Genomic DNA, 18,572 nt, shown 5'->3' on the forward strand with positions numbered 1-18,572 from the left:
GTAACGTTTATATCAAGTCATGCTAGAAAATGTTTTATGCTGGGACCAAAGTAACAAAGGCCTACCATCAGTAACACTACGCAGTTCCAGACGTGTCCCCCTGCTTAAGCCAGTAATTGTCCAGGCCCATCTGAAGTTTGCTTGAGAGCATTTGGATGATCCAGAAGAGTATTGGGAGAATGTCCTATGGTCAGATGAAGCCAAAATAGAGCTTTTTGGTAAAAACTTGTCGTGTTTGGAGGAGAAAGAATGCTGAGTTGCATCCAAAGAACACCATACCTAATGTAAAACATGGGGGGTGGAAACATCATGCTTTGGGGCTGCTTTTCTGCAAAGGGACCTGGATTCCCTGCGGGCTGGATATAAACCAGAGACCCAAGATTCCTACTGCATCTCAGTCCGCTAGACCTCTAGAGGACACACATCTGAAAAATTAGCTGGCTGGATGGATGGATGGATGGATGGATGGATGGATGGATGGATGGATGGATGGATGGATGGATGGATAGATAGTGCCTTAAAACTGTATAAAAATCAAAGCCATAAATCTAAACAAGTTAAGGTCCTGACCTGGACGACTGATCCGTGTAAAGGAAAGAATGGATTGGGCCATTTATTTTGAGATTTTGAGTAAAAACCTACTTCCATCAGCAAGTCTTTAAGCATGACAGTGATCCCAAACACACCGCCCGGACAACGAAGGAGTGGCTTCTTAAGAAGCATTTCAAGGTTCTGGAGTCTCCAGATCTCAACCCCATAGAAAATCTTTAGAGTGATTTGAAAATCCGTGTTGCCCAGCGACAGCCCCAATGCACCACTGCTCTAGAGGAGATCTGCATGGAGGAATGGGCCAAACTACAGCAACAGTGTAAAAACCTTGTGGCAAAAAATCTTTTCAAATGATTAAAAAGCTTTTATTTTACTGGTTATTCCATTATAGAAAATTTAAAAGACATGGGGTTAAAGCAACCCATGTGTATATCCACCAGGCGCACTATTGGCGGGTTTAATACAATGACAGATAGAGAAGCGATGGATTGTTGGTCTGATTGGTTGAAGGACTGTCCAATTGCGTACAGTCATTTGAATTATGCCTGTTGATCACACCTACAGAGCAGACTTCCCAGATCTTGGTCTGGTATTAGCCAGACAAACATAAACCCGTTTTTCATCTATTATATTATATTATATTATATTATATTATATTATATTATATTATATTATATTATATTATATTATATTATATTATATTATATTATATTATATTAAAATTTTAATCAGTTACCAAAAAACCTTTTTTTTTTTTTTTTTTTTTTACAAAAAATTATTAGCTACTGATGTTTGTACTATTGTTTTCTTTCTTATAATGATGTCACTTCCTGGATGAAATAAATACATTTTAAAATAAATACATTTTACAACAACAACAACAACCAAGCTATTGGGATATTTCTTATAAATTACGTTTTGTTTTGTTTTTCATGCAGCTTGTGGATAATGTTATTTGACAGTGTGATGATAAACTGAAAAACAAACTATTTGGATCAGATTAAAAAAAATGTGCCATTTAAAAAATATAAATATATTTTATTCAAAAAACATCAAGATCATAAAATATGAGATGTTTTAAAATCAGGGATGAAAAAAAAAAACTGCTTTTTTTTTTGGCTGCTGAGCTGAAAATTGCTAGAGTGAATAAGAGATGACATGTAAACGGTCGGGACTTTCAACCTGACACACTCAATCACATCACACGCTGTACCGACGCTCCCACGTACCCGCCTGGTGCTCCGCTTCCCCAATGAATGCCTGTGAGGAACGGGGACATGAGTGTGTGTGTGTGTGTGTGTGTGTGTGTGTGTGTGTGTGTGTGTGTGTGTGTGTGTGTGTGTGTGTGTGTGTGTGTGTGTGTGTGTGTGTGTGTGTGTGTGTGTGTGTGTGTGTATGCATTTGTGTGTGTGAGGAATAATAACTGTACCTCTGCATAAAGCATCACATTCAATCTTGTATTTGCCATAGAGCTGTAAAACATTTACCTTGTCTGGAGAAGTAAAGTGTTCTGATCCTTGTTGTTGCAAAATGTTACATGGCACTTGCACGAATGTAAGTTAAAAGTCATTGATGTCATATAAGAAAAACTTGCTCATTTTATTCACAGTGATGGCATTTGTCCTCATGATGCATTTTCTTTTTTCCCTCTTAGTTCCGGCCATGATAACATCGTATCCCAACAACTCGCTGGCAACCAAAGGAGAGAAGATAGAGATGAGCTGTAAGGCCCATGGCGAGAAGCCCATCATGGTTAGATGGGAGAAGGAGGTGGAAAAGGAGAAGCAGTCGCATATGATCAATCCAGACATGTGGAGGCACACGGTAACAGTCAAGAACGTTGGCGACGAGGTCGTCTCCACCCTGCAGGTCAGGTTCTTCATTTGTGCATTTGTCATTTTTTCACGCTTGGCCGCTGCACATACAGTATTTCAAAATGATCCTTTATACTTAGGTCAAAATATGATGATTATTGGTTTAATTCTGACGCTAGTTTAATTAATACATTTTTTTAAAGGGTCATCAGGTCCTTCACATACACATACAACTTACTATGATATTTAAAATAATGCATATTTAATTGTGTGTGTGTATATATATATATATATATATATATATATATATATATATATATATATATATATGTATATATATATATATATATATATATGTATATATATATATATATATATATATATATAATATTATATTCTAATTTATTATTTATTTGTTTATATAGTTAGAGGTATTATTATTATTATTATTATTATTATTATTATTATTATTATTATTATAAACATTACCATTTAAAAGTTCAAGTTTAGTCAAATGTGTATGTATGTATGTATGTATGTAAGTATATATATATATATATATATATATATATATATATATATATATATATATATATATATATATATATATATATATATATATATGAAGATGTTTTAATATATCATTTATTCCTTTGCCGTTAAAGTTGGATTTTCAGCATCATTACTCCAATCTTTAGTCGCATGATCCTTCAGAAATCTTTTTTTTCCCATATTTATGTGGAAAAAATTATACATTTTATTTTAAGGATTCTTTGATTAATAGAAAGTTCAAAATAATAGCATTTATTTGAAATATAATTTTTGAAACACTATAAATGTCTTAAAAATATTTTTATATGCATATTTTTAATGTAATGCATTCATCTAAAAATATTAATATTATATATTATTATTATTATTATTATTATTATTATTATTATTATTATTATTATTATTATTATTATTATTATTATTATTATTATTATTAATAATAATAATAATAATTCCTTTAAAAAAATCATACTGACCCTAAACTTTAGAATTTTGGTGTTCTTACATTTATTTATAATAACATTATTGTAAATAAAATAAAAATTATATTGAATTTAAATTGTATTTTTATTTTTATATTCATTATATTACAGATCTATCCTACGATGAGAGAGGATTCCGGGTTCTTCTCCTGTCATGCCATTAACTCTTATGGTGAAGACAGAGGCATCCTTCAGTTAACGGTTCAAGGTAAGCCGCCGGAAAATCACCTGGGCTTGGCTGGAGATTCTGGGGATTTATTAGGCATTTGAAACGAGACTCTTGAGAAAATCTCCTGATTTAAATGTCATTGTTTAAAAGCGGAGCCTCTGAGAGTCTAAGTGCCGTTTCGTTAAATTCTCAGAGCCACCAGAGCCTCCTAAAGTGGAGATTCGAGAGGTGAAAGAGAGGACCATCGCCCTCCGCTGGACCATGGGATTCGATGGAAACAGTCTCATTACCGGCTACGATATTGAGTGCAAAAATAAAACTGGTACGTGATTCAAAAGAATGCACAACAGCAGTTTTTTTAGTTAATTTTGAATTAATAGCTCATCATAAACCTTGAAATTGTGATAATCGACTGACACATGAGATCCAGATATGTTTTTAACCATTTGCATTTCTCTCTACCCATAAACAGAAACTTGGGAAAGAGCTCGCAGGACCAGAGATGTTTCTCCCACCTTAAACCAGGCTACCATCATTGAACTCCACCCATCGTCCACTTACAACATCCGTATTTTTGCGAAGAACCACATTGGGGACAGCGAACCCAGCAACGAGCTCACTGTAACCACAGACGAAGCAGGTATGATTTAGAAGTCATACTTGTGATGTAAAATCTAATTTACTTCACGCCCCTGGTATTAGGATGTACATTTCATCAGTGCACGTTTGTCTCTCATCCTATTACTGATATTTAAAATGTATCGGGCATCCTTTAAAGCTTTTTGAAGAGCTTTTTTATTCATAGAACAAATAGTAATATAAACATATTGTTAATGTTTCACTTCTTGTTGAACTGTTCCATCATTTGACACAGAGAAGCAATTATGTTGCAATGCTGCCAACTGGTGGTCAAGGGTGACATTACCGGAGAGTGACTGAGATGCACACAAGCACTGTGATGATAAGCGCTAATGCCACTGTTTATGAGAAATATGACAGAAGAGTTCAGACCAGGCTAAATAGAGTGAATGTTTGACCATTCTAGACCCAGAAGGACCTCCTCAAGATGTGACGCTGGAAGCCATCACCTCCCAAAGCATAAAAGTTACATGGAAGGTAGGCCACAGTGTATTATGACTGCTGTTTTATTGTAGTGTATGTAGTATATACATTTGTTTGTACATATATAAATACATTATGTGTATATATTAACAAATATTTATAACAATAAAGAAATTAATAAAATATATAGTGTATTTATTTTTTTATTTAAATACTAGTTTTGTAATAAATTGAATATATATATATATATATATATATATATATATATATATATATATATATATATATATATATATATATATATATATATATATATATATATATATATGAATAATAAATACATAGTAATATATATATATATATATATATATATATATATATATTATATATTTTTTTTTTTTTTTTTTTTTTTTTTTTTTTTTATAGTAGTTTTGTAATAAATCTATATACCCTACTTGACTACTAAACTAATTTCAACTAAATTATATATAAGGTTAATACAATATATTGTATGTATGTATAGAATATTTTAAATATACAGATTATTTGTATAATTTAATCTGTTTCATTTAAATACTAGTTTTAATGAAGAAATTAGTATTATATTGAATTGTATTTGACCCCAAAAATAATTTCAAGCATATAAGTGTAAAGCATAAATTCAGGAATAAATGAAGCATTCTACATTTAAGAATTCAAATCAAACATAAATTAATTTCTAACCGTATATTTAATATTATATATAAATATATGAAATCATCCATTATAATTATATATAATTACTCATAATATTTCTGTTCTCAAAAAAATCTGATTATATAAAATATGTGTGTGAGTGTGTGTGCGTGCGTGCGACATGTGCGTGTGTGTGTGTGTGTGTGTGTGTGTGTGTGTGTGTGTGTGTGTGTGTGTGTGTGTGTGTGTGTGTGTGTGTGTGTGTGTGTGTGTGTGTGTGTGTGTGTTTTAAGTGTATATATATATATATTTAGATATTTTTATGTTGATTTGGAGAAAATGTTTAAAAGATTAGTTCACAAAAAAATGTAAAGTCTATCACTAATTACTGTCCCTCATGTTGTTGCAATTCTGTAAGACTTTCATTCATCTTCAGAGCACAAAAGAAGATCTTTTTGATGAAATCTGAGATCTTTCTGTCCATCCACTACAACTTTGACGCTTAAAGAAGATCTAAGGCTGCATTTACACTGCAGGTCTTGATGCACAATTCCGATTTGGTGACTATATCCGATTTTTTGACGACCTGCTTACATCATCTTTTCAAAAGCGACCCGTATCCGATATTTGCATTTACACTGCACACTGGCAAAACAGCCCAAGACGCTCTTAACTGGTGAAAGGAAGTAAAACAGCGCGATATGCGATGGACAGAGACAAAATGATTGCACAATGTTTTGCTGTCTGCACAGTTCCACACATCTTTAAAGGTCGGCAAAACATTTCTCTCTTAAGGCGGAGAAAAAGAGGAGAGCCCTTGACATGGTTGCCAGGTTTTCATAACAAAACCCGCCCAAATGCAACTCAAAACTGTGTTAAAGTAGCCCAATGCCGCATGAAAACCGCGGACTTGGCAACACTGGCCCTTGATCGCAGTTTGTGTTTACCTGAGTTGACGTCATTCGCCTCCGTCCTTTTTTCAATGACGTACGACTCGCATTTACTGGGGAATATCCGATTTGACCGCTTACATGGCAGACGCTAATGCACGCATCCGAATCATATCGGATTTATTACCACACATGAGTGAGGCCTGAATCCGATCTGAGGATATCGGAATTCATGCATTTTTTTACTGCTTACACGTTCACATGTCAGATCCGATCTGTGCCACATGAGAGGAAAAAATCGGAATTGGGTCACTTGAGCCATGCAGTGTAAATGGGGCCAAAGAGATCATAAAACTAATCCATGTGAATTGAGCCGTTTGGTCCAAATTTTCTGAAGAGACACAATCACTTTATGATGAACAGATTGATTTTAGGCTTTTATTCACACTTGTAGTTCAGTTCGCTTGGTTGGTTTTGTCCGGACCAAAAAAGAATTAGGCCTACATTTAGAATTAGTTCTGATCCATTTAGCATTCACAATGGCATTTTAACACCAAACCTAAAGATATTGAACTACATTTTGTGACAGAACTTACCAAACATCCAAAACAATGCTGTGTGCTGGGTTAAATGCTCTCGTTGTATGTGTGTAGCCTCCATATGATGGTATTTTGACCAGCTGAGAACTTGTGAAGAGCTTATAAAATGTGTAAAGGTGTCAAAACAGCAGCAGGAATCCCTCCACCACACACACAAATGAAGATCAGTGGATGGTCAAAAAAAGCTCTCAGATTTCATCAAAAAGATCTTCTTTTGTGGTATGAAGATGAGTGAAAGTCTGACGGTTTTGGAATGACATGAGAGAGAGTAATTAGTGACAGAAATTAGAATTTTGGTTTATCTATCCCTTTTGAATTATTCTATTTTTTGCACTTTTCATTAATGTTGAGTCATGTTCTAGCTTGTGAAGACATTATTCCAAATATAATTTTATAATTATTATCTGTAGGCACCATTGAAACATCTCCAGAATGGTGTGATAAGGGGATATCAGGTGTGCCATCGAGAACACTCCATAAACGGCAGTCACCAGTTCGTCTGCATTAGTATGGAGGCCACGGGGGAGACGGAGTCCCTGAGCCTCAACAACTTGAAGAAGTTCACGGAGTATGAGGTGGTGGTGCAGGCCAGTAACAGCGCCGGTCCGGGACCTGCTTCCAGTGAGGTCCGGGCAACAACAATGGAGGACGGTAAGCCATTAGAACAGACCGCTTTTTAGATGCCCTATAAATGAATGAATTAAAGGTGCACTATGTAGTATTTTGGCAGTAAAATATCCAAAAACCACCAGGTCAATGTTATATATTTTGTTCAGTTGAGTTCTTATAATATCCCAAATGTTTCCAACTATTTGTAAATTGTGAGAAAATTGCTATTTTAACCAAGGAACTGGGACGCCTGAGGGAGTCGCTTGTCAATTGTGTCATATACCCTCGGTTTTATTTGGGAGTAATGCTTTACTTGTAGTAGCAGTGTGCAACAAGTGTCACAGCAGCCGCTGACCGAATGCACAGAGTAACGTCATAACATCATTTTAAACACACTTAAATGTATCTAATATAATAAACAGAGCTGCGTTACCTCATACGCATGACCGGAGAAGCGGAAATGCAGCCGGTGATTGTGTCCCGTCATAATAAAAGTCCCGGTGCTCACGAGCCGTGTGTGTTCGGCAACATTCGCTCCAGCGGTGTTGCTCAGCACCACAACACTCGGCCCTGCTCTGCTTCATACTACAGTAACGTTAATAACCGCATCCATGCACATGATTTCTGCCCGAGTCCTAGTGTTATCTTTTCCACCGGCTGTGAGGTGAAGACTACATGTCCCAAGATTCTGAGCTCAAACCTGGCGTCATCAAACTACACCTTTGTTTTGAATTTGGCACCCTCTAGCAGACGGACAGGTTACTTAGTGTAGCTTAAATGTAAAGTTTTTATAGCTTTAATTAATCTCTAAAAATGTATCATCAAATGATACGCATCAACCACATTTGAAATATTTGCTGCCATCTAGTGGCTACTGGAAATCTTTACAATGCTTGAAATTCTTGTCTCCAATTCAACCCAATTCAAGTTAATTCAGTTACTATTCATGTACTATACATATTCTGTGAGTAGTTATTCTGTTCTGTCAGTTTCTGAGATGATGTTTTTCTTTTGCTCTTAGTACCCAGCAGAGCTCCAGAGAAGGTTGTGGCCACCGCCGCCTCCCCTGAAAGCATCTCTCTATCCTGGCAGACTCCATCCAGAGAAGCTCTTAATGGCGTTCTACAAGGTTTCCGCATCATCTACTGGGCCAATCTACCAGACGGAGGTAAAGCTCAGACCCCAGCAAGTGCATCTATGGACCACTGGGATATTATAAATATTTTTTGCGTCCATTGACCACTGGGTGGCACAACATATCTTTTCAACTTGGAATTCTTCCTTTAGAAGCCAAAAGCCTGAATATCAATATGCATAGTGATTACTATATATGTGATAGATTAGAAATATTGCATCTCAATTCATAGCACATTAGCGTACTATTTCCCGATTTGAAAGTCAGCTTTTTGGGCTAATATCATCCACAACAGGCTCTCCAATGTGGATACATGCAGCTGTGCAACTAGGATTAATATGCATTTCTATGTCCCAGTACTGGCATTACTATATACTAAAAAATACATAGCACAATATCACCAATGCAGTGCATACATTTTGCAATTCAGCAATATTCTCTTTTCATAAGTGTTGTGCCAGCATGCATACTTGAAGTGGCCTCTCATGAGTGATTTAGACTGTGAGGTTAGTTAATCGATCACGCAGCGCTGCGGCACACAAACCAGAGAGCAACATAACACATTCTGCACACCTGTTTAATTGGCTGCTTTATGGCTCTCGATCAACTTGTGCTCAGTAGAACAAACTCACAGCACACATTATGTCGATCCGGCTCTTTCCAGGAGCTATTTGCTTATAAATTGCCTTATTATGAAGCAGCAGAATTCAACCCAGGCGACTCTAGGACAAAATTCAGCAACGAGAAGCAAAAGACAGTGGCTCTTTTCCATCCAGCAACTGCAGTTAGAGTGTGAAAGGAATGATAGATAGCAGGAGAAACTGAGTTATTAATAATGCAAAACCTGCAACTTTTCTGGATAGCTGCAGGAAATCTCAATGTCTGCTCTATATCACATAAACCGAACCTGTATGGGTTGTAGTTGATTTTATATGACTCATTTTTCAACCTTCACTCTAGCTTTGACACAATGTCATCATTTTTCACACCAGGGGACAGTTGCATAAACATTATTAAAGGGATAAGTCACCCAAAAATGAAAGTTCTGCACTTAATTATTCATGTTCATGTCGTTCCAAACCCGTAAGACTTTCTTTCATCTTTGGAACACAAATGAAGATCTTTTTTGATGAAAACTGAGAACTTATGTCCCTTCATTGACAGCTACACAACTACCACTATGACGCTTCAGAAAAGCTCATAAAAAGATTGTAAAAAAATCCATATGAGTTGAGAGGTTTAGTAAAAGAATTCTGAAGAGACACGATTGCTTCATTCTCATGTCAACAACCAATGAGGTTCCTTTTTGTGTGTCACGTAGCATGTTTGAACTTCCTCGAGAACCAATAAGATTCATTCTCGTGTTACGCATCACGTTTGAACTACCTTAAGAACAAGTGAGGTTCATTCTTGTGTTACGCAGCATGTGTGAGCTTCCTCAAGAACCAATGAGATTCAGTCTCGTGTTACGCAGCATGTTTGAACTTCCTCGAGAACCAATAAGATTCATTCTCGTGTTACGCAGCACGCTTGAACTTCCTCAAGAACCATTGAGGTTCATTCTCATTGTTACGCAGTATGTTTGAGCTTCCCAAGAACGAATGAGGTTAATTTTCGTGTTAAGCAGGACTTTTGATTTGTTTTTTGAGAACCAACAAGGTTCATTCTCATGTTACGCATCACGTTTGAACTGCCTTAAGAACCAGTGAGGTTCATTCTTGTGTTACGCAGCATGTTTGAGCTTCCCCAAGAACCAATGAGATTCAGTCTCGTGTTACGCAGCATGTTTGAACTTCCTCGAGAACCAATGAGATTCAATCTCGTGTTATGCAGCACGCTTGAACTTCCTAAAGAACCAATGAGGTTCATTCTTGTGTTATGCAGCATGTTTGAGATTCCTCAAGAACCAATGAGGTTCATTTTCGTGTTACGCAGCACATTTGAACTTTCTCGGGAACCAATGAGGTTCATTCTCGTGTGTTACGTAGCATGTTTGAACTTCCTCGAGAACCAATGAGATTAATTTCCGTGTTACGCAGCACGTTTGAACTTCCTCAAGAACCAGTGAGGTTCATTCTCTAATGTTATGCAGCACGTTTGAGTTTCCTCAAGAACCAATGAGGTTCATTCTTGTGTTACACATCACGTTTGAGCTCCTCAAGAACCAATGAGGTTATTTTGCATGTATTACAACATAAGGGTGAGTGATTAATGACAGAATTTTTATTTTTGGGTGAACTAACCCTTTAAAAAGATCTTTAGAAGTAGCCTGGGCAACCTGCAGTCTTACTTTTCAGATTCAGATTGGAACAATATACTTTTTTATGTATATGATTTAAAAAATAAAATAAAATAAAAAATAGATGACTAACTCGTAAGACTAGTCTAAGCAGTTTATGCAACCGGCCACAGTAAGTTTTTAAAAGTATGTTACAGTGTACTTCCTTTTTACAATGGTTTGCAAAAGCCTGCATTTTGTGTGTATGTGAATTTACAGTAAATTATATATTCACTTTAGCATTATATCAGCCCTATCAGCTACCAAATCAATTGACAGCAGGTTGAGAAGTCTAAATGGCCTTATTGTTCATGGCACCACAGAACTGGGGGAAATCAGAAATGTCACTACCCAGAAGGCCCCGCTGGAGCTGGAGGGTTTGGAAAAATACACCAACTACAGTATCCAGGTGCTGGCCTTCACCAGAGCAGGAGATGGAGTGCGCAGTGACCAGATCTACATCCGCACCAAAGAGGACGGTATGACTGACAGACATCCATTCTATGACCGATTGAAATCATAGCTTATGATTTGGGATATCATTGCTGTCAAATTCTACCCTTCTGTTTGCCAGTCTGTACAATCTGTTAGCCATAAACTTTAGCAAAGATCTCTCCGAACAGCCTGACTTTTCTCTGCAGTGCCAGGTCCGCCAGGCGGGGTGAAGGCAGCTGCGGCCTCCAGCTCTGTGGTGTACGTTTCTTGGCTACCTCCGCAGAAGCTGAATGGCGTTATTAGGAAATACACAGTCTTCTGTTCCAGCTCGTATCCCACGGTAAGACTCAGCCAACTGGTCTCATACTAACCAGAGATATCAGGCTGGCTATTAGGACGGTGTTAAACAGCGTGTGGAAGTGCAAACGTTTTAGCGCCAGTACTGTGCCATCGTGCTTAAAGGTGATGTTTAAATACCTTCTCATTTTACAGATTTAAGTCGGCATGGAAGTTGCGCTAATCATTTCTGACCTATATTCTGACGTATAAGCTTCTTAAACACTAATGTAGGGTGGGACTTGGTTTTGTCCTTTAGGATTTGATTGGATGGTTGTGGTTTGCTATTGTTGTGATGTCATGACAGTTTGCCCCGCCCTCACGCCAGTAAACACATCATCAGAGAAAAGATGTCACTGCAAGAGGGAGGGGAAGATATTTTGATTAAAAATTATGAGGAAAAAAAGATATGCACGGATAAATAATTTACAATTTTCAAAAAAGAATTTCGTTTTTTTTTGGGTGACTTTAATATGAGAATATAATTTATTCTGGGTCTCGTTCAGGTGGTCAGCGAGTTTGAAGTGGCCCCGGATGAATTCCTCCACCGGGTTCACAATCTCAGTCGCAACAGGAAGTACAGTATCTGGGTGATGGCGGTTACTGCGGCCGGCCGGGGTAACAGCAGTGATGTCATCACAGTGGAACCTCTGGCTAAAGGTGAGTCAATTACCTTCATTCTTCAGGAGGAAAGCAGCTGAACTGTGGTTTTAGGAGCGACGTTAGTAAGTCAAACCTCATGTTCAGCACTTCTGCTTTTTGGGTATGTGGAGTAATTAGTTGTATTTTGAGTTCTCTGCACTCTCTTGTGGGCTTTCACATGAGGAGCATAACAATAAGGCATTAGCAATCTTCTGAATACCAAATACTCCCACGGTGTATAAATATGCTAAAAATATGCAGTGGCCCAAAAAACAGTATTTGGGCACTAAGGTATTTGGGCCCTATTTGAATGATCTGAACACATGGTCTAAAGCGCATGGCGCAGGTGCACTTTGGGTGTGTCCAAACCCCCTTTTGCTTGTTTAATGACGAAAAACGGTTGGCACGTCAGGCGCATGATCCAAAAGGTTTGTCTCTTAATTAGTTACAGGTGTGTTTTGGGCATAAAGTGTAATAAACCAATCAGAGTCTCATCTCCCATTCCCTTTAAAAGCCAGTTGCGCTTGCACTGTGGCAGATTTGCCATCTAGATTTCGGAATTTTCGAACGGAAAGACTGAATGCTTCTCCAGGGAGGAATCTCTTACTTTTAATATTTAAAAAATGTTGTGTGCTGCTGCGGGTCCCTGTGTATGTAACAAGCAGAGAGTATACGCGTTGTGCACCCACCTATAGGCGCATATTACTAACGCGCCAACAATGTGCCTGAACGGACCTCGTTTTCAGTCCAGCACGCCCATGGGTGAACAGATGAGCACAAGTGCATTTGCTATTTAAACAATGTGGCGCAGGACGTGAAAATGATAACTGCGGCAGGCTGAAACTAGCTAAAAACACTTGCGTGTCTGACGTCACACTGCGCCGGTTGTACGATAGGGCCAAGGGTCGTGCCGTTTACACGACATAAATGTACTAAAAACTGGGAAAATAATTATTTGTTTTTTTGCATACAGAAGACAATGTTGTCAAAACGATACCCGTTCACACAGATCTGCCAAAACGACTAAACCCGCTGTATTATGCTGCCATGCCAGTAGTTGGCGATGTCACTTTATAAAGAAACACTACAAGCCTATAGACTGAAACATAATACGCATGTGCATGATATCATCAATTTCACAAGTTAGCATTTTTGTAGTTTACACAGAGACAATAATGGCATCCTTTTCAAAAACATGTACTTTGAAACCCATTTTCAAAGGCTTGCATTTTCATACAGGTGCTGGTCATATAATTAGAATATCATCAAAAGGTTTATTTATTTCACTAATTCCATTCAAAAAGTGAAACGTGTATATTATATTCATTCATTACACACAGACTGATATATTTAAAATGTTTTTTTTTATTTTATTTTTGATGATTATAACTAAGAACTAAGGAAAATCCCAAATTCAGCATCGCAGTAAATTAGAATATTACTTCAGACAAATACAAAGAAAGGATTTTTAGAATTCTTGGCCAACAGAAAAGTATGAGCACTCAATGTACAGCACTCAATACTTAGTTGGGGCTCCTTTTGCCTGAATTACTGCAGCAACGCGGCAATGCATTGAGACTCTTCTGCATTGTTGGGTCTGGCATATCGCATCTTCCTCTTCAAAATACCTCATAGATTTTCTATGGGGTTGTGGTCAGGTGAGTTTGCTGGACAATTAAGAACAGGGATACCATATGGTCCTTAAACCAGGTACTGGTTGCTTTGGCACTGTATGCATCTCCATAAAGTTGGTCAGCAGCAGGAAGCATGAAGTGCTCTAGAACTTCCTGGTATATGGCTGCGTTGACCTTGGACCTCAGAAAACACAGTGGACCAACACCAGCAGAAAACATGGCACCCCAAACCATTACTGACTGTGGAAACTTTACACTGGACCTCAAGCAACATGGATTGTGTGCTTCTCTTCTCTTCCTCCAGACTCTGGGACCCTGATTTCCAAAGGAAATGCAAAATATACTTTCATCAGAGAACATAACTTTGGACCACACAGCAGCAGTCTAATCCTTTTTGTCTTTAGCCCAGGCAAGACGCTTCTGACGCTGTCTGTTGTTCAAGAGTGGTCTGACACAAGGAATGCGACAGCTGAAAGCCATGTCTTGCATACGTCTGTGCGTAGTTGTTCTTGAAGCACTGACTCCAGCTGCAGTCCACTCTTTGTTAATCTCCCCCACATTTTTGAATGGGTTTTGTTTAACAATCCTCTCCAGGGTGTGTTTATCCGTATTATATATTGATATATTAATATATATAAATATATATTAATGTGCTTGGACACAGAGCTCATTGAACAGCCAGCCTCTTTTGCAATGACCATTTGTGTCTTGCACTCCTTGTGCAAGGTGTCAATTGTCGTCTTTTGGACGACTGCCAAGTCAACTGATTCTTAATTTGGAAGTTTAAAAACATGTTTGGTAGTTTAAACATAATGTAATATACTGTGATTGTGCTTTGCAGTAAAACTGTGAAGTATTAAACTTTCATAGATCAATAATGATTTTTCTTTTTTTTTTATCTAAACAGCTCCTGCCAAAATCCTCACCTTCAGTGGAACTGTTACAACACCTTGGATGAGGGATGTTATTTTACCCTGCAGGGCGGTTGGAGATCCACCTCCTGCCGTCAAATGGCTAAAAGAAAGGTAAACAAACCTGTTTCAGGGCCACCGGATGGAATGTATAGAATATACACTCTCAAAAACTACATTAACATTAGTAGGAGCATCTCAATTAAGACAAATATGCTAACAATGTACATACTGAGTTCAGTGTCATTGTGAAGAACATACTGCAGTGCAGCTCTAGCTTTTTGTTAAGAGCAAATGCGAGCATCTGAATACCTATGAGTAGAATCAGTCACTGGGGAATGCTAGAAAATGTCAAACTCTGCCACCTTCATTGACGATTCACACTGTTTCTCAACAGCGGGAGCCCGGCCCCTGCGGTCATTGATGGAAGACGCAGTATCCATGGAAATGGCAGCTTTGTTATTAAAACCGTGAAAGCAGAGGATTCTGGGTATTACACATGTGTCGCCAGCAATAACTGGGGAACGGACGAAATAATTCTGAACCTCCAGGTTCAAGGTGAGAGTCGGGCAGGGTGGTCATTTTCTGTATAGCCTCCTCTATGTGTCAGCTTCATTTCCTCTGAGTTATTACGCAGCATTTCTCTATGTATAAATATCATCTTCAGTCCCCCCAGACCAACCTCGTCTCACTGTGACCAAAACAACCACCACATCTATTACCGTGACCTGGACACCAGGAGACAACGGTGGGAGCTCCATTAGAGGTGAGCCGCTTCCACCTTCAGCTGCTTCTCTCGCTGGAGAACAAAACAAAACAGAAAACTGAATAAAACTGTGTGCGTTTTGTCTTTCAACCAGTGATTTACATATTTTATTCAGATCTATTTAGCAAAAAAACAAATATATATATATATATATATATATATATATATATATATATATATATATTTTTTTTTTTTTTTTTGCTGTTTAGGTTACAAAATACAAAAAAATACATCCTTTTTTGGAGTTAATTAATATTACTCAGTACTGAAATATATAATTACACTGTAACAATGACACCATAATATAAAACTGGCTTTTAAGGGTTTGAATGTAGCTCATCCAATCAAAATTTTAATCTTCTTCATGTTAGTTTGACTATTTTGAGTCCGTTGTTTTTAAACAAAAAAGTCTGTTGTGTGTTGTTTGTTCTAAATAATCTGATCTTTTGGTTTGTGTCCATTAGGATCTGAATGAAAATTTAAAAAAACATATCAAATAAGAATGCATATAAGCACATAAAGAAAATGTACATTTGAATAAAATATTACTGGATTGTCCAAAAATAGGCATTAAATGGTTAATTAAAACAGCATTATTGTTAAAAAATTTAAGGTCAGTAAATAATGTTTTATTTTTTTTAATTCATACATTTATGAGCATCAAATCAGCATATTACAAGGCTTTCTGAAGGATTATTTGACACTAAAGACTGGAGTAATTATGTTGAAAATCCAGGAATAAATTACATTTTATTATATAGTGAAAAAATAAAGTTATTTTAAATTGTAATAATATTACACAATATTACAGTTTTTCCTGTATGTTTAATCAAATAAATGCAGCCTTGGTGAGCATAAGAGACTTAAGAGAAGACATAATATTATAATATGAAATAGAAAATATTTCTATAGAAATATTACCTATCCCCAAACCTTTGAAAGATAGGGTAAATATGAACCATAACTACCAGTACAGTGGATAAATATATTAGATATAGAATGCAAAGTATGTGCTTTTGGACACAACATGTTTAAATGCATAAATGCCTGTCCATTCTCTAATGTCACACTGACTATCTTCTCTGTTGTTGTGGAAGAAAACCACTCTCTTAGTATCGTGCTGATAAAGTCATTACTATAGCAACGGATGTGAATGTGTTGGATATGACATGCACTGAACAAATGGATGTGATTTCATCACAAGAAAAACAACAAGAATCATAAGTTCAAATCAAAAATGTGTTTTTGTGTCTAAATTCTGTCTGTCTTCATCCAGGATATATTCTGCAATACTCAGAGGACAACAGTGAGAAGTGGGGAAGTATTTCCATTAGTCCCAGTGAGCGTTCCTACCGTCTGGAGACCCTCAACTGTGGCACCTGGTACAAGTTCACGCTAACGGCCCAGAATGCTGTTGGTCCGGGTCGAATCAGTGAGATAATCGAAGCGAAGACTCATGGGAAAGGTGTGCATTTTACATTCCATTTTATAATTTTGCAAACATTGTGGGAACGTTACTTTTGAATGTTCTCTGAACGTTCTGGAACAAGTAGTAATATTCAAAAATCCTTTAAAAAAACCTTAAAGCTACACTGTGTGATATTTTCACTAATCACTGTGTGATCAATTTTGTTTTTGGTGAGGTGTTTTTATTTATTTGTTTACCTTTAAATTATTTCATTTGAAGAAAAAAAAATATATAACATAATAGTTCATGACTCTTGCCACTAGATGACCTTATAGCGCTGAATGAAGTAAATGAGCTGTTTCGCTGGGTCCTAAAATCAGTTATTTCATTTATCTCTTCATTATGCGTTAAGATACATGTAGATATTATTATAAAATAATTTTTAAGTTATTTATATTCATTATTTATAAAATAACATTTTTAGTTTTAATTTGGAGCGTTTTTTTAGGTTTTTCTATGTATACTGCATCCTCACATCACATTCATTCTGAAGGGGGTCAAATTGACCCACTAGGGAAGGATTTGTTATTTTTTTATTACAAGCACATAAGCTCTTCGAATACAGTCCTTTTTTGTGTATTCGAAGTTCAAGTGCGACTGCGCCTGAGGTCTTGGACCACTCCAATGAACACTCATTTTTTTTTATATTTTAAAATTGAGTTTCGGGAATGACCTGAGGAAACGATGAGGGTAGAACAGATAACTTTAAATGCATATTATATTAAAGGTACTTAAAGAAGGTTTGCTAATATCTTTGGGAGAACCTTGCCAGAACGTTAGCCAAAGTTCTGAGAACATGCTGACACTGTTCAAAATAATGATCACAATAGTGATCACCCTGTTCTCCTTCATCTTCTTTACTCTTCATAGAGCCACAGTTCTCCAAAGAGCAGGAGCTATTTTCTAGCATTAATGGCACGTGCGTCAAACTCAACCTGATTGGCTGGAATGATGGCGGCTGTCCGATAACTTCCTTCACTCTGGAATACCGTCCTTTGGACAGCCCCGTGTGGACCAAAGCGAAGCGCACGTCTCTTACGAAGAGCTACAATCTGCTGGACCTACAGGAAGCCACATGGTACGAACTGCAGATGAAGGTGTACAACAGCGCCGGACTGGCTGAGAAACGTGTCAAATTTGCTACTCTGAACAACGATGGTAGTAAGTGAAGTTTGATCAATCACTCTTTGCACCTTTAAAGAGAACCTATTATACTATTTTCACATTTTTAACTTTCTTTAGTATTTAATGTTGCTGTTTGCGCATGAAACTGGTCTGAAAAGATAAAAAGCTCAAGTCACTCCAAAGGGAGTTATTCTCTATATCAGTGCGCTCGGTTTCTGAACTCCCTCAAAACCCTTGATTGTAGTTTTAAAGGGTCATGAAACCCTGTTTCAGCAACGGTCAGTTCTCACCACAGTTTTGAAAAATGCTATAAATGTGGGCGTGGTTTAGCGGTGGAGTGCAGTGGGGTGAGGGGAGGGGAGACTGACAGGTGACAGCACAGCAACGGCCTTTTCTGATTTAAACAGTTTTATTTCACTCTCATTAAAAGCATCAAAGCTT

At 37.1% G+C, this 18,572-nt stretch overlaps 1 protein-coding gene across 4 annotated transcripts in view; it reads left to right on the forward strand.

The window, feature by feature from the left end:
- dscama (Down syndrome cell adhesion molecule a) overlaps positions 1-18,572 on the forward strand; it is a 140,922-nt gene that overhangs the window by 110,367 nt on the left and 11,983 nt on the right. For all 4 annotated transcript variants that reach the window (XM_067432777.1, XM_067432776.1, XM_067432778.1 and 1 more), the window contains 15 exons: positions 2,204-2,418; positions 3,509-3,605; positions 3,760-3,888; positions 4,039-4,206; positions 4,612-4,682; positions 7,203-7,443; positions 8,423-8,569; positions 11,138-11,293; positions 11,456-11,589; positions 12,092-12,245; positions 14,769-14,886; positions 15,170-15,330; positions 15,440-15,538; positions 16,815-17,003; positions 17,877-18,167. In XM_067432777.1, coding sequence (XP_067288878.1) covers positions 2,204-2,418; positions 3,509-3,605; positions 3,760-3,888; positions 4,039-4,206; positions 4,612-4,682; positions 7,203-7,443; positions 8,423-8,569; positions 11,138-11,293; positions 11,456-11,589; positions 12,092-12,245; positions 14,769-14,886; positions 15,170-15,330; positions 15,440-15,538; positions 16,815-17,003; positions 17,877-18,167 — 2,370 coding nt within the window. The remainder of the gene's footprint in view (positions 1-2,203; positions 2,419-3,508; positions 3,606-3,759; positions 3,889-4,038; positions 4,207-4,611; positions 4,683-7,202; positions 7,444-8,422; positions 8,570-11,137; positions 11,294-11,455; positions 11,590-12,091; positions 12,246-14,768; positions 14,887-15,169; positions 15,331-15,439; positions 15,539-16,814; positions 17,004-17,876; positions 18,168-18,572) is intronic.

This window comes from Pseudorasbora parva, chromosome 23, assembly GCF_024679245.1.
Source record: "Pseudorasbora parva isolate DD20220531a chromosome 23, ASM2467924v1, whole genome shotgun sequence".
NCBI lineage: Eukaryota > Metazoa > Chordata > Actinopteri > Cypriniformes > Gobionidae > Pseudorasbora > Pseudorasbora parva.